At 34.2% G+C, this 17,916-nt stretch overlaps 1 protein-coding gene across 3 annotated transcripts in view; it reads right to left on the reverse strand.

Annotated features, from left to right (window-relative positions):
• Window positions 1-377: 377 nt before the first annotated feature.
• The window catches only part of LOC150076264 (man(5)GlcNAc(2)-PP-dolichol translocation protein RFT1), a 156,520-nt gene continuing 138,981 nt past the window's right edge, over window positions 378-17,916 (reverse strand). For 2 of the 3 annotated variants that reach the window (XM_090387119.1, XM_090387117.1), the window contains one exon: window positions 10,421-10,659. In XM_090387119.1, coding sequence (XP_090243245.1) covers window positions 10,486-10,659 — 174 coding nt within the window. In that variant the 3' untranslated portion in view covers window positions 10,421-10,485. Of the gene's footprint in view, window positions 503-10,420; window positions 10,660-17,916 lie in introns of those variants that run through there. The other variant, XM_090387118.1, reaches the window with a different exon arrangement.

A 17,916-nucleotide genomic window follows, 5' to 3' on the forward strand; every position in this document is an offset into this window, starting at 1 on the left:
ATATCCAGGAAATAAGGTAAACCAAAGGGCACAATATGGTGAAGCCAAATGTTTAAGTGCCAAAACAGCCTCATAGGTGTGACTGTTCTGGCACTTAAAACATACACACAGCACAAAATTCCTCATGGGTAACACAGCGGATATAATCACTATCCTCTTCATACTGGATGAAAAATACTTGAATTTTTGGTACAATAAGCAAGCAAATACCACAGAATTATATGCAATTTAGACAACATATACTGACATCTCATAACTTTAGTTGATTTGGAGCATAACATGCACACATTAGTTTTACATTAAACAAAGCAACAAGTGCAATGAAGTTACTTATTTACAACACATTTAAAACGAAAACAAACATTCAAAGGTAATCATGTGACATTACTCTTATTACAAGCTTACATGTGATGCTATGATCATGCAGCTGAGCCTTTTTCAGTAGCATGTTTATACTATGTTTCTTAACATATGGGCTATACTCTCAGGATTGATTCAGAACCTGAAAATAATGAAAACGTTTCATATAAAATGAGCACAATTCTGAATGGCTATGGAGTTACTAGCTGTTTGAATTTTAAAAAATTGCTATGGAGTCTTCAATGATAAAAAAATAATAATAAAAAAAATAAAATAAAGATAAGTAGACATAGACCTAGTAAAATATTTATTCATACTAGGTATGTTTGGTTATTCTATTTTTTGATATTTTTTATTATTTTTTCCATTACATACTCCATAGCCACTTTTTATAATTCAAACAGCCACAGCTCTCAATAATTTCAGAATTCAGACAAATGTTTATATAAACTTTTTAAAATCTTTTCCAGGAAAAGATTTTAAAAATTCCACTGTCTCCAGCTCCTGAAAGTACAGTCCATGTTATTAAATATGCTGTGCCTTTTTATTTCAGTTGTGACAGTGCCTTACAATAAGTCTGCAGTGAGGTGGCCAAGGGTTTCACAAACAGGACTGAAGAATAACAAGTGAATTTAGATTAAAGCAATGAAATAAATAAAATTTAAACATAACAGCATGAATTCAATCTGACAATTTAAGAAACCAAGTTAAACTATAATAAAATGAAATTTATAATTAAACTTGATTAAATATTTAAAACATATTGCAAACTGATTTCTTTGTAAAAGCTACTTATTTGAATGCATATGATCACTATACAAAACTCACAATTTCTAAGGTTTAATGTTTTAGTGCATGCATTCACTTCGTGTTAAAATGTTATTTTAAGAATATAGAATGTTGCAGGATTTTCTACCAGGCCCTCTTTGGATTGCCCAGTTCAGAAATTGCTGTGATAAATGAATTTCTGGACAATTTTAATAATAAGTTGGACTTGAAATTTTGAAGAAATCAACGTTAAATCTACAGAGTCATCATATTATACGATGATATGATGACTAAAGTTCTTTCTGTTTAAAACTTGGTAATATTTCACAGCACAGGACCCGTCTGGCTTACCAACTAATTACAAACACATGGTTTCCTGAACAATATATTTGTAATTTCTTAACAGGTTCCAGTCTTCCAGAAAGTTCTCTTAGAATGGCTCATGGAACACAATGAAGGGTGTCTCTTGGTCATAACAATACATGAACCTCAAGTGCAGTTCTGGCACAGATGATGGTCCCCTTTATCCAGAACTGGCAGAGAACCTTAGAATACTCAAGCCCTTAGGCTTCAGTATTCTAAGGTTCACGCTCAAGCAACTTTACATCCTTAGGAAGAATGTAGAGTTGCTTGAGCGTGTACAGAGAAGGGCAACAAGATTGGTGAGGGGGAACGAAGGGGTTCTCTTACCAAGAAAGGTTTAAGTTGTGCAAATTGTAGTGGCTGAAGACTAGGCACCTGCAAGGTGATCTCATTGAGGTGTATAAGGCCTTGGATGGGTTGAGTATGCTGAATTCTGATGGGATTCTTCCGCTTGCTCAGATTACGAACCTGAAGGGGCATAAATTCAATTGAGGAAAGACAGTTGTAGAATAGATGTGCAGAAATTTGCCTTTAGCCAGTGGATAGTCGACTGCTGGAACAAACTTCCATCTGTTGTGGAGGTTGATAGCTTAAATAAATTCAAGGAAGAACTGGACAAACATTTAGAGGGAATGGATGTGTGATTTTTTTTTTTTTTTTTTTTGAGCCAATGCTACATAAGCTCATATGATTGCTTGCTTTCTTGCATCACATGCCTCCATTACTATTACTACTACTACAGTTGTTGGGAAACAAAAGCATCAAGAAGGGAAGGGAGGAATAGTGTGGGGTAAATTTATTTGTTCACTGCTACCATTACAACACTGGTTAACATAAGTATTTTGTTTCTCTCAGCAGTGTTGATTATTTATAATAAGTTATCTTTCTTTACAATATTTAATTTGATTAGTAATCTGTAATCTTAAGCATATTTTTGTCAAAAGGATGTAAGGCAGCACCATCTTCATTAAGTCATCTATCTTAATCTCTATTAATCTTTGTGCTAGAAAATTGTTCTTATTATTACTGTTGTGCTGTACATATCATGTCTGCATTCGTGGACTGATTTACATGTTTTAAAGGCTAAAAAACGAAGAATAAATAATGGATAGGGAATGCAAGCTTTTCTACAAGAGTATGGCATGCCACAAATTAGTGAAAAGCTGTGCAATTATTATATTGTCAGAGAATCCAGATAATTTCTGAAGGAAGACATCCTCACAATGTCATTATTTTTTCAACTCTTTTAATCCTGTTATTCTCTATTAATCATGTAACCAGATAATTCCATAAATTTTCTTCTCCAATAGTGGTAAGATGACATTTCAATATCAGGTCATCGTCTTAATCTCCTTCCTTATTAGGGATTACAATACCGGGATGACGGTAATTTTTTTCCGGTATTGAAATACCGGTATTGATACAAAAAATACCGGTTTTTCGGTATACTAATTTAAAAAAAAGAATTATTTATAATTTAATCATATAAAGGTGATTTTATAACCTTTATGTGATTATTACGTCGTTATCTCTACTAGCAAATGTTCGATAAATTATCGATAGGACACCATGCAACATTGCAACTTGTCCACAATTCTCGGACAACTTTATGTCTGACCGTATTGTAACTCCCAAGTCCCATTCCTCCACTACTGACTTTAGTTCAATTCCATCAAGTGTATAAGTTATTTTAGGGTTGCTGTTCCCCAGGTGTAAGACCTTGCATTTTGCTGACTTAAAGCATAGCTGCCACTTTTCTGACCATCCCAGAAATCTATCTGGTCACTCTGAAGAAGCGCTGCTCAGCGGCGATCCTTAACTACTCTACTGATCTTTATATCATCTGCAAGTTTGAACCTCATGCCCTCCCTCCCTTCATAGATGTCATTTAAGAAAATCAAAAACAACAGTGTTCCCAATACTGATCCTTGGGGAGCCCCACTACTTACATTAACCCAATCTGAGGAATAACCATTTATCACAACCCTCTGCCTGGTGCCCTCATGCTATCCATCTAAGGATTTTCCCTATGATTCCAGCCTGCTCCAACTTATAAAGTAACCATTTATGTGGGACTGAGTGAAATGCTTTGCTGAAATCTAAATAAACAATGTCGAAATTATTCCCTAATTTCAGTAGTAGTAGTAGTAGTGGCATTTGATGCAAGAAAGCAAGTGTATGATCTTATGCAGCATCAGCCAAAAAAAAAAAAATCACACCATTCCCTCCAACTGTCTGTCCAGTTCCTCCTTAAATTTATTCAACCTATCAACTTCCACAACGACAGATGGAAGTTTGTTCCAGCAATTAACCACCCGCTGGCTAAAGGCAAATTTCCGCACATCTAATCTACATCTGTCTTTTCTTAATTTCAATCTATGCCCCCTTAGGTTCGTAATCTGAACAAGTGGAAGCATCCCATCAGAATTCAGCATGCTCAACCCATTCAAGGCCTTATACACCTCAATCAGATCACTGCGCAGGTGCCTAGTCTCCAGCTCTGCAATTTGCAGAACTTAAGCCTCTCTTGGTAAGAGGATCCCTTCATTCCCCTCACCAATCTTGTTGCCCTTCTCTGTACACGCTCAAGTAAATCTACATCCTTCCTAAAATGAGGCCTCCAGACCTGTTCGCAGTACTCAAGGCGTGGCCTGACCATTGCCTTACACAGAGGGATAATCACCTCCTTTTCCTTGCTAGCAAAATTCCTATATATCATTGACAAAACCCCATGACCTGCCCTGGCAGCCTGTCTACATTGCTCAGAAAACTTCATATCTGACTGCACAATTACTCCCAGGTCTTTTTCATTTTCTACCACCTTAAGTGTAGTACCACACAGTTGGTACATTTCTCTGGGGTTACTTCTACCCATATGCAGTACTTTGCATTTGTCAAGGTTAAACTTCAGTTGCCACTTCTTAGCCCATCTGCCCAAATTATCTAGATCCTGTTGCAGTAGCACACTGCCATTACTGTCATTAACAACCCTGCCAACCTTTGTATCATCTGCAAACTTCGACATTAAGCCTGATATACCTTCATCAATATCATTGCAACCCCAGAGCAACGTATCAACTCTGTGGTACTACACTGACAGTGGTAGAGAATGAAAGGGACTTGGGGGTGATTGTGCAGGCAGATATGAAGTTCTCTGAGCAGTGCAGACGGGCTGCAAGAGTAGCTCATGGAGTATTGTCAATGATATACAGGAATTTTTCCAGCAGGGATAAGGAAGTGATTATTCCATTGTATAAGGCAATGGTCAGGCCACACCTAGAGTACTGTATACAGGTCTGGAGGCCTCATTTGAAGAAGGATGTAGAGCTGCTGGAACGAGTACAGAGAAGGGCAACAAGATTAGTGAATGGAACAAAGGGGTGCTCTTACGAAGAAAGGCTTAAGTTTTGCAAATTACAGTGTCTGGAGACTAGGCACCAGCGAGGTGATCTGATAGAGGTGTATAAAGCCTTGAATGGTTTAAGCATGCTCAATGCTGATGGGATTCTTCCTCTAGCTCAGAAAAATCACCTGAGCAGGCATAAATTCAAATTGAGGAAAGACAGATGTAGGATAGACGTGCGGAAATTTGCCTTTAGCCAGCGGGTGGTTGGTTGGTGGAACAGACTGCCATCCCTTGTGGTGGAGGTTGATAGCCTAAATAAGTTTAAGGCTCAGCTGGACAGGTATTTTGAACGAACAGAGGGGTGAAGTGGAAGTGGGTTTTTTTTTTTTTTTTTTTGGCTGATGCTGCATAAGCTTGCTTTCTTGCATCAAATGCCTCTACTAATGCTAATGCTAATTGATAAATATACAAAACAACAGTGGACCTAACACCGAACCCTGTGGGACTCCACTAATAACATTAGTCCAAGAAGAGCAGCACCCATTGATTACCACCCTCTGTCTTCTCCCACTTAACCATCCTTTTATCTATTGTAGCAACTTACCCTTAATACCATTCTGCTCCAATTTGTACAATAGTCTTCCATGCGCAACAGTGTCAAAAGCTTTCCTGAAATCCAAATATATGATATCAAAATTATTTTTTGCATCCAGTTCCTTTGTAACCACATCATAATATTCTATCAAATTTGCCAGACAAGACTTTCCCTTAACAAACCCATGCTGTGTCTGAATTATTGCTGCAGTCTTGTCTAGATGATCCTGCAATGCATCTTTAACCAGTGACTCCATTATTTTACCCGGAACAGAAGTTAAACTAACTGGTCTGTAATTACTCGTGTCACCCTTCGATCCCTCTTTGTGAATTGGGGATACATTTGCACATCTCCAATCCGTGGGAACCTCTCCTGAGTCCAAGGATGTTCTCATAATTATGGCTAAGGGTTTGCTTAGTTGCTTTGCCACCTCCTTTAATATAACTGGATAGATCCCATCCACCCCAGGTGCTTTTCTTATGTTTAACTTTAACAATTTCTCCTCCACTTTGCTTTCAGTTATTACAAAATCATTAAGTATCCTGCTACAATTTGATAACCTTCTGCCATTTTCAAACCTTAATAATTCCTCATGTGTGAATGTAGATGCAAAATACTCATTCAGTTTGTTTGCTATCTGAGCAGGATCATCAACAGTCAAACCATCAATGTCAAGTGGACCAATCAGATTCATCCCCTTCCTTTTAGAGTTTATATAAGTAAAGAAATCCTTCCTGTTTTTCTTAGCATCTTTCGCCAAGGATTTCTCGTAATCTGCCTTAGCCTGCCTAACCTCCTTTGTCACTTGATTACAGACTAGCTTATATCTGCCATAGGCTTCTGGGTCGCTTGATAATTTATATGCATCCCATGCATTTTTCTTCTCTATTACAACTCTCATTAGATAACCATTTAGGCCTAAACCTTGAACAATATTTCTTAATAGGTATGAAACTTTTAGTAACTTCCACGATTAATTCCTTGAATGCTTCCCACTTAGAATTTACTGTTGGTAACATCGTCAGTTGATCCCACTGTACAGAACTGAAAAACTGTCGGAGACCACTGTACTCACCTTTACGGAAGCAAAAACCCTTTCCTTTACCCCTAATGGTAATTAAATCTTCAAGTAAATCCCACATCAGTACACTGTGATCACTGCCACCTAGTGGTTCCTTTATCTGCGAATTCTTAATACACGAATGATCACTGCTGATAACCAGATCAAGAGTATTACTTTCTCTGGTTGCCTCTCAAACATGCTGCTGCTGCAGAAAACAATCATCCAATAAATCCACAAAAGTGTGACTAGTGTGTGAGTGACCAACCCACAAGTTCCAGTCAATATCTGGGAAGTTAAAATCCCCCATTATAAGACATTCCGATTTACTAGCCCACTCTATTTCTCTGTACAACTGTTCATTGTACTCATTCGAGTCATTAGGCCTATAACACACTCCTACTCTTATTTTTGCTTTCGCAGTGCTTATGTCACACCAAACTGACTCAACAGTGCACTGTTCATCTATATCAACTGGATGCACTTCTTTCGATTTTATGTTTTTCTTAATTAACAGCATAACACTTCCTCCCTTTCTATCCTGTCTATCCTTTCTGTACATATTGTACTCCCCAAATTCCAGTTCAGCATTCCTTATATCTGTGTGACACCACGTCTCTGCTATCCCAACAATATCCACCTTTGATATCTTGACCAACACTTCAAATTCATCAAATTTATTTACTATACTTCTAGCATTGGTATACATGCAAGCATACATGCTCCTAGTCCTATTCTTAGTTACCCTAACACATCCCATATACCCACCTATTTTGACAGTTCACGAGTGATCTGTCAAAATGGCTAACCAGATTTGTTAAACATGATTCTCCCTTTACAAAACCATGCTGTGTATCCTACAGAATTCCATTTCCATCTAAATGATCCTGAATTCCACCCTTGATCATTGCCTCCATGATTTTCTCTACTACTGAAGTTAGACTGGCTGGTCGGTAATTTTCCGTTACACTCCTAGAACCGCCTTTATGTTCTAATTTACACCAATCCAACGGAATCTCTCCTGTCCAGTGATCCTCTCATAACTAGCCTTAATGGTTCAATGCAATCACTTGCCACCTCCTTTAAGATTATAGGGTATATGCCATCAACCACAGGAGCCTTACTTGCCTGTAGGCATGAAAGTTCTCATTAAATAATCATTTGAAATTTCAACATCATTAATTACATTTTTTTCAACTTCACTTCCATAATATCTCATTGACACAAAGGGTTTTCTTTATGTAAATATCGATGCAAAGTAATTGTTAAGTTCATCTGCAACTTCAGCTATGTTATCTAATACTATCCCAAATCCATTACATAAGGGTCCAATCTGATTTGTCCTTCTATTCCTTGCATTTATATATGTGATGAATTCCTTAACTGCACTCTTTGCTCTCTTCTTTATTCCTTATCCTCACTTTTTGCTCTCTCCCAGACTCAGTAAAGATATTATAGTGAAAATTATACTTTGCTTAATAAAATGTCTTTCTCCTTCAGAAAATGATGAACATAATTCAACCATGGAAGACCAACAAGGAACAGAACGTCAGTGTTCCACAAATTCTATCCAAAATAAGAAATTGCTGACTCCAATGAGATTTTAAAAGATGAACTTGAGTCATAAATTAATGAAATACTTTTAACTATTTTTGCTAAAAAAGTTCAAAGCCTAGAAAATATGGACTGAGATCGTCTACGATTTCGGCAGAAAACACCGAAAAGGTGTTTTCTGCCACTAACCAAATACTGTATGTACCAAAATTAGATCCATTTTAAATGATCATACTATTGATTGCTTATGTTTAAGAGCTGACTTTATTCGGACAGGTAGTGTGGATGCTTAAACATAACTAAACTTTACAGTAACAATATGTATTTTTTTGTTTTTAGAATAACCGTATTTTAATGATTTTTTTCGGAATATTTACTATTGCAATAAAAGTTAATTTAAAACACGAATTCAAGTAATTACAGTACTTGTTTTTTTTCCTTACTTTATTGCACCTAATTGTCATCAAAATTTATTGAGAAAAACGTTTTGTTTTTGGAATACCGGTATCGCGGTTTCATAAATTAAAAATACTGATATTTTAAGCCCTATTCCTTATAGCCCAAAGGAATAAATTCGCCAGCACACAAAATATGTGATAATTTCTTAAAAAAATTAGATGATACGTGAAGTGTAGGAAACCAGTTAGGAAAAATTTTATTTTTGTCTATACTGAATATAGTAAATTTTACTATATTGAATGTGTTTTGAATCTTGATGAAAGATTTACGGAATTTCGTATCCAGTGGAGACTGTGATGGCTATCCTTATTCAGCATTATATTGGGAAGGGTGACAATGTAAAGTTGCATATCTTACTGGTTAAGAATGAATAGTAACTAATCTATTTGATTGGTATGTCAGCTTCCTGCAGTATCATTAGTTAATACTGCAGAAAACATCCCCATTCTTGGCATTAGTTACTAACATGCTAAAATTATAATACAGAGAGAGATTATCCACTGTGTTTCTATCCTAGAATACTGCATATTTTTAATATCCATTTCAGAATGATCAACCTTACCTGCTGCTTTACTATTTTGCCTGTGCATGTGCTTTAATATATAATGCACTGCATTATATATTTACTTTGTTTAGTCCAATCATTAATGTATCTGTACTTGGGATAAAGTGTGTTAGAGGACACTGTTACTGTTACTCGTAACTGTTACAATATCATTTCCAGTTTAATAAATATGATATAATTTATCTACTAAAATATTTCAATTGAACTTAGTGATCTGCCCTTACAACAGAAAAACATTTCCTGGGAAACTATGAATTTATCTTTATAAGCTGTTAATACTGTATTTAATCCACATCCTAAAAAAAATTCAAAAGAAGAGACCACTAAACATCACCAATATCATTCTGAACCCACACTATGAAAAATCAATTAACAAAAGTTTGAATGCAATTACATACAAATATACCAACACTTTTTTTTTTTTTTTTGCTGCAGTCCCCAAGCCACATTTAGCATTGAATGCTGAGTACTTGTCTTACACTAATGATTTAAGGCATCTCATCATATATAAAGAACCATGACTTAATTATCAATTTGCAGGGATAAAAGTGATAGTTACTGTTGAGTACTTTGAGTACAGAAACAATTTTGGTGAAGACTACAAATATGGGAAGAGTGGACTATGTTCATCTGCACATGTTCACCACCTAACTCTAAGGAAATGAGAAAAAGTACTGGAAGAAAATTTTCTTTCATCTGGTATTGGAAAATACTACTGGAGTTTTGGAAGACATCACTGGGCTGTTGAGAAATGTTGGACAGTATAATTTTCCAAAAAGAGGAGGATGCTCAGTGTAAGGTTTCTCATTCTTCATCTGTTAGGTATACTTGCCATGCAGCATAAAGCTAATCCTAGAAGTCAGTAGGTTTGGTTTGGTTTGGTTTTTTTTTTTAGGAGCATTAGCAACTAAGGCCATATTGCTCCGGAGATATGCGGTGGTCATTCCCTGACCTTTCCGCATCCTTCGTATTTGGTGGTCACGGGCTTGATCCCCCAGCTAATCAAGAAGCATGTGCTACACGCTGCTGCTGCTCCTGCCCACCTGGCTATGGAGGTGCCTAGAAGTCAGTAGGACCAACTATGCACAGTCAATTGTACAATGCATATTCATGAAAACAGGCTACCACTCCAACTGTAATGTATCCTCTGCATCACAACATAGTGAATGTTAAGTTAACATATTGCTTCAACATGCTTTTTTTTGAACTTTTAGAGACACCAATTTTCAAATATTTCTCTAAAGAAATCATATCCAGGTGCATTTTTTTCAGCCATTTAAAGTTTTAAGAGACTTCAGGGTTATCCATTTTTACACCTGATTAATACATGAAACTTAATGATTTTTTTTTTTGGAATGTTCTGCATATCTTTGACCAAATCTGAATTAAGTTTGTTGTTTATTGTAAAAGTAAACTTAATTTTGTTTCTTGTGTGCTGCTGTTTTGCTTGCCTTCCACTGCTGTATTCCAAACTGTATCAATGATTTTTCAGATACAAAGATAACCATGAGGACTATAAGTAGACAACAGGCTCCAATAAAGACATGTACTAGCCACTGATGTGGCCCTTCCTCACAGCAGTAGGCTTTCTGAAACAGAAAGTAAACACTTCAATAAGTCTAATTCTCGGGAGAAAACAATTTAAAAACAGTTTGAATTCAACTATTTTTCTACACAGATAGTAGGGGGAAAAAACCTTTAACTGTTTGGTAGATATACATATCTTATTCTTTCTAGGGATATCAGTTATCCACTTTTGTATATACATTTATAGTTAGTTAAACTTTTTATAAATGAGATGTAGCCAAATTTCTTCAGCGCAGAATCCTGAAATCTGAATATTCAAAAAATCTGGCCCTCAGGAGTAAACCACAAAGTAAAACTTTTAGTTATTGTGTTTGTTGGTGCTGCAGAGCACATGTCATAGAACATAAAAACTACATAAAAAATTTGAATACTGAGTTCGTTCACTATATATTCAGGATTACTGACTCATTAAATGATATAAAATAAGAGAAAGAGCAAGTAAAAAAAGTAAAAAAGCAAAACAAAGGGCTCATAATCATGAATAAAGTAGTTAAGATGTTTGGCTTTGCCCATCATATTCCTTTCAAATCAACACTAAATCTTTATCAATTAGTCAAATGGTGCCTTCTCTTATCTATGGCTGATATTAATTAATATAAATTTTCAAAGAAAATATATTTAAAGCTTTCTTCTAATTTTAGAGATGTGAATATTTGTAGACGATAAAAATGAAATATGTTTTATTCATTGATAGTAACAATTACTATTTTAGAACATCTATTAATTAATTTTCCCTGTTATAAAAAGTGTTAATTAGAGATTTTAATGTGAATATCAATGAATGGCTAATAGTTCATAAAAAGAATTAATTATCTACACATTGCTTCCCATCTTCTTATCAACTTTTATCTATATCATCTTGAAGCACTAAGACTAGGTGTGGAAGCACGTTAATAGGAGAAGGAAAGAAATATGACATGACTGTGTAAAAATGGCACAGATTCATATCATTGTTTATATGAAACAATGAAATGGTTAAATCTGAATTCCCTTCATAGTTGAGATAAATTATAAACTTTTTCAGGATCAACATAACAGTTTATGTTGATCCTGAAAGTCTTGAAATGAAAGGGGAAGCTGATAAAAAGTCTTTCATTTCATCCACCGTAGAAAATGCTACAGTAGACTTTCAGAATAACGGCACCTTCAGGGATTCAAGGTGCTAATTATTTAGATTTTTCTGCTATCTACAAAGTTTTATTTTTAATATATTTAATGCAGAAATAATGAGGCTAAATAAAAAATAGAGAGATTAAGAATGCAATTTTATTAACTGCATATAAAAAAAATATAAACACATTGACAATCCAATGTTATATTCTGCCATTAATACACTCCTGCTTATGCCCCATTCTATTTTCTTTATTATATCAAGTTTAGTCTGTGTGGGTAGCACAGTGGTATCGTCATCATCCTCTCCACACTGGGTGGAAAAGGCCCGGGATTCAAACCCGGGTTTGAATCCCGTTGCTGATGCGAGGAACTTTTATGGCCTTTTTTCACTCCATGGCTGAGTTAGTCGGTCTCAGGTGTAGATAGCAAGGGTTTTTTTTTGTCCAGAAAACCACTCCAGAGAATACATGCAACTTACAGACACAATACATGTGGGTATATGAATTAACTTTCTGAGTGATCCTAATGTAATAGTTTGGATTATATCAAGTTTGTCACTAACCTTTAATGTTGTTTTTCTTTTCTTCTCTGTATGAGGAGCCATAGTGAGGGGTTTTTAATTTAAAATAACTGTAAAACAGTGGTATATTCCATGATATCAGTGTAGAATTCATTTTCAAAATGACAAATGTAAACAAATACAATAATCACGTGACTTTCTGCCTTACACAATAAATAATATGTCCTTGTACTTGCTGGCAAAATTCCTGTATACCACTGCCAGAACAGAAAGCCCAACAGATTGTCTGTACTGCTCAGAGAACTTCATGTTGAACTGTACAATTATCTCAGGTTTTTTTCATTTTTTGGTGCCTTTAATGTGGTACCATCCAATCAGTACACTGTATGAGATTACTGCTACTCACATGCAGTAACTTGTAATTATCAATGTTAATCTTTAATTGCCATCTCTTAGACCATCTGTCTAATTTTTCTGGATCTTGCTGCATACCCTGATTCCTGTTATTAATTACTCTGCCAACTAATGTATCATTGTTAATAAATATCAACCCCTAATGCCACACTGCTCCAATCTGTAGAGCAGTATTTAAAAAGCTTCACTGAAATTTAAGTATATGGTGTCAAAATTATTGTTTTGCATCCAGGTTTTTGTTACTGTATCATTGTGGCTAATCAAGTTGGTCACACAAGATTCCCTCTTTAACAAATACATGCCGAGTGCTATATAACTGAATTTCTGTCAAGATGATTCTCCACTATTTCTATGGCTGACTCCATTATTTTTTTTCTGGAACAGAAGTCAGGCTTACAATCCCCCCCCCACCAAAACAGGGGAAAGATTTGTAAACCCACAAACTATAGAGACCTCCCCTGAATCTAAGGATGTTCTCATTATTATGGCTAAAGGTTTTCTTACCTTTATTGCGGCTTCTTTTAATATAATTAAAAAGATTCTGTTGGCCCTAAGTACATGATTTGCTTCTAGCTTGAATCATTTCTCTTTCATTTCCCTCTCAGTTATCAGCAAATCATTTAGCTTCCAGTTATAACATGGTAAACTTCTGGCATCCCAATCCTCCAGAAGAGGAGCATCAATAGTTAATACTATTCATCCCTTTCCTTCTGGTGTTAAATATATTCAAAGAATTCTTTGCTAGCTATTTTTCTTCATATTTTTAAACTTCTTGCAATCTCTCTCTTACTTGCCTAACCCCCTCAGTGACTTGATTGCACACTAGTTTATATTTAATGTAGGTTTTACTGTGCTATGATAATATAATCATCTCATGCATTTTTATTCTCTGCCATTAGTCTCATCCATTTAGCTCTAAACCTTGAATAATATTTCCCAGTTGGTATAAAATGGTTAGTAACTTCTGCAATTATTTCTCTGAATGTTTCCAATTTAGAATTTGCAGTTGGTTCCACTGAAAAGAATTTAAAAACTGTCTAAGACTATTGCAGTCATCCTTATGAAAGTAAAATCCTCTCCCTTTACCCTTAACACTAGTTATATCTTTAAGTAAATCCCACATCAGTAGATTATGATCACTGTCATCTAGTGGTGCCTTTGTGAGATTGTTAATGAATGAAGAGTCACTTAATAATCAGATCAAGTTTTTGCCTTCTCCTTTTGCCTCTATAAAATGCTGGTGTAAAAAATGGTCATTTAATAAATACAAAAAAGTTCTGTTACCATGTAAGTGATGAACTCATAAGCTCTATACTCCTACTCTTATCTCTGTTTTCCCAATGCTTATACCACACCAAACTTACTCAACATTATGCTGGCTGCCATGTCAACTGGGTGCACTGCCTTTATAAGTTATAAAAATTTTCTTTTATAAATTTATTGCATATGCATCCTATAATTTAATAATATTTGCAATATAATACATAATTCTATGATAAATGTAAAATAATGTAATGGTGTAGGTACAGAAATTCAGTAATAATGACAAACATTCCTTGGTTCTGTAAGTGGAATTACAACCATACTCAATTGTAGTTATTGGCTGTTTGAAGGCTAAGATATATAGCTTTTCATAAAACACTTTAAAGCAAGCTTCACATTTAAGGAGATAAAGAACTAAGCACCAACTGATATCATCGGGCATCTTAATACTAATGGGCGTGCAAAGTAAAAAAAAAACTTAGAACTTTTCAGTTGATTTTTACATTATTAATGTGATAAAGTCTGCCTCTATAAAACATTTTCTTGAACCAATGACATAGCAGAATTCTGGTTTTGCGAAGCAATTGGGGCTGAAGGTATTTCAGATAATCAATTTTAAATGTAATTTGTTAAGAGTATAAAAGGCAAGCAGAAAAAAAAAATTATTATTTACACATTATATATTTAATATGCTTTTACAGCTTTAAAATAAATCCCAATTTTTTTTGCATGAAAGATGTTAATCTTTCTTCTAATGAAAAATTCTATATTTTCTTCAAACGTGTTTATTTTGTTCACATTCTATTCTATTTTTGTCCAACTAATAGCAATCTGAAGGGCATTAAACACCTCACTAGCTGTTGAAGCATTTAATGATATATCACAATGCCCCTCTTCATTTTTAATTTCTCTCTGATTTGAATTAATATATTTAATGATGAAACTATTTCATCAGATACGATAACCGTATCTGATGATATGATAAGATATGATAACCTGGTTTGTCTGAATCTTCATTCAACAGCTTTCATTTAGTCATGAAGATTGAATATTGCATAATTTTTCTTTTATTTGCAGTAATTTATGTAATGGAGAATTTGTAGCCCCCCTCATTTTTGACAGTGAATTTTTTATGCATCTTTGTTTCATTCATAATGCTTTACATGAGTGCAATTATGATTTTATTACATTCAAGTGACAGTTTCATCTTCTACAGTTAAACATTAAATGTCAATTTCTTTGAGTGAAATTAGAGGGAAGAAATGGAAGCTAAAAAAAAGTTTTGGTTAATTGAAATTTCAGATAACCGGTATTTGGATAACTGAAATTCTATTGTATTGGGAAAATACAAACCAAGCTGAGCAAGTAAATTGAAAAAAAAGGAAGCAGAGGGAATAAACTGCATTTGTTCCAGGATGGTCATCAACTTGGTACTGAGCATGCTTAGTACTGCTTAACTCTGGTGATCAGAACAGACAGAACTGGTAGAATTTCAAGCAGCTGGAGAAAGAATCATCTTTTTGTCACATCTTATTTACTCTATTGAAATGGAAATAGCTTTGACCAATACAACACAGATGAATTGACACTGACTTAATACACGGATTTTGTGATATGGTTTATTTTTGAATCTCGAAACTAAGGAGAATATCAATCAATACATAATACTAACATCCCAATTATCATTTTTGTTACAACTGTGTCACTACCTACTAATTCCATTTCATTAGTTATTTTATTGAAAATAGTGGTTCATGGAGCCATGAATTATGTTCAATTCTTTTGCATGCATATGAATGAAATTCATAAATTCAGAAGAAGAAAGAAGTTCAAATCTCATTTCAACCATACTCAAGTTGTCATAAAAAATGTCAGGATTTAGATTAAGAGAACAGAATAAATAATATGATTCAGTGGGAGAAGGAACTAGTGTTTAGCAACTTATTCCGAATAATATAACATCATTACATGTAAATATTTTCAAGCTGTAGGTCAACAAGCAAATTTATTCCCAATCCAGCAACATATAATAATTTAGATGGTATTAGGATTCAGATGTGATGAAAAGAAAAACAATTACATGAAAATGTTTATATTTAAAATAAAATGGAATAAAAAGAGTTAAAAACAAATAGAACACAATAATACAAATTTTTAAATAAACTTTAAATAAAAATTTGTATTATTGTGTTCTATTTGTTTTGAACTTTTTAAATGAAGTCATTAAAAAAACCACTCTTCAACTGTTTACATCAATATAAATGTTTATTGTTGAGTATAACTTCATGACTCAGGCTGTATAAGCACTGTGGTATGGGAAGTAAGAAAAGCAGTTGATATTACCATAAATACTTCATAAATCATCAGAAGGATGTGCAGGGGCATTATCTAACAATAAAAATGTCTTAATGTTTTCATTTTCATTTAATTTTTCCTTTTTAATGGTTTTATGTTTCATAAGGTAATCATGAAACCATTCTGAGAGAATCTCAAATCACATGATTAATTTCTTGTTGAGGAAAATTCTTCATTCTGCATAAATAAAATATGAACATACATACATACAGGCAGTCTGAATTTAGACTGATTTTACATATTTTTTTTTACTGTATGATAAAAGGAGAAATGTCAATTTCCATATTTTATAAATTTGGAAAATCTAGATTTTGTTCTTAGAAAGTTAACTTTTTTCCTCAAATATCTTGGATTTCTGATTGATTTCAGTTAGTTCCATGCACCCTTAAGCAGGTGCATGGGACTAACTAAAACTGCAACTTTCACATAGAAATAATTGATGTATTCCTTGGAAATCCTTGGTACCTCCAAGTTAAACTCTACTTTTTTTTGCTAACAAGAACTTTTACCTACTATCAAAATGGAGTGAAATGCAATCAAAAACAAAATGTTCCTGTTTGTTTGAAAGTTCACCAAGATGACTATTTCACAATTCTTTTAATTTACAATGTCACTAACTGATATAAAAGAGAGAAAAAGAGAGAGAGAGAGAGAGAAAAAAACATTACAGTATCTGTTATACAAAGCAGTTCTTTTATCTGTTTACAGGCAGTGAATGCGCAAGCTCACATATCTTGGACACATGCAAGTTTGAGATCTGCTAATAAGTATGTAGTATAGGAACACCAAATCAAACTATGCTATTAATTGGTGACTATTGCTCAACTTTATGAAAAACTTCTGCCACTGCTTATATGGCCATTTTGGTGCTGATTGGCATCTCATCAGTGGAGAGCTGGGTATCAAAAATTAAGTTTCCTTATTTATCCTGAACAGGACAAAATTTGATCATAAATTATATTAGATACCAAGGTGAAGAAAAAAAAGCAAGAAAATAACAATGAACACTTCTCAGTCATCATTGCCTAACAGTGAGAGACTTAACAGCCTGGTTTCAATTGATGTGAAAACCAAATCAAAATTTTCTCGAATCTGATGCTTGTCCCAGGATATGAAGGTATGAACTTATGTGTGAAGTTTATGACAACAGCACATTAGTGCATTTTATTCTTAGGTTTTTGAATGAATGTTTTTGGCATATTTCTGCTGATGTAGCAACTATGTGAACAAATTAATTTCTGATTTCTTAATTTAATTAGCAATTTGATTTTTATTTTGTAAGGGTTAATTAAGTTTTTTAATTTAGCAGTTTTCTTTCTCCAAGGCCTTCACTAGTAGAGACAGGAAGTGATTAAAATTCCAGTGCCTGAGTAATATAGTTTACTGACAATTTTAAATCTCCTCAATCTTGTTATTTTTCACTTCTCTTAACCACAAAACTATTAAACAAACAGGAACTGAAAAGCATTCTATTCTTATTTTCTTGATTATAATCTTGGTATCTAATTTAAGTTAGGTTTACTTTGTTCTCCACTCCACACACTTTCAATGAAGTTTTACACTTTACCTGGAATCAAATGGCTATGCTCAGTTC

The sequence above is a fragment of the Mastigoproctus giganteus genome, chromosome 13 (genome assembly GCF_048544385.1).
Source record: "Mastigoproctus giganteus isolate SK-2022 chromosome 13, ASM4854438v1, whole genome shotgun sequence".
NCBI classification, from domain to species: Eukaryota; Metazoa; Arthropoda; class Arachnida; order Uropygi; family Thelyphonidae; genus Mastigoproctus; species Mastigoproctus giganteus.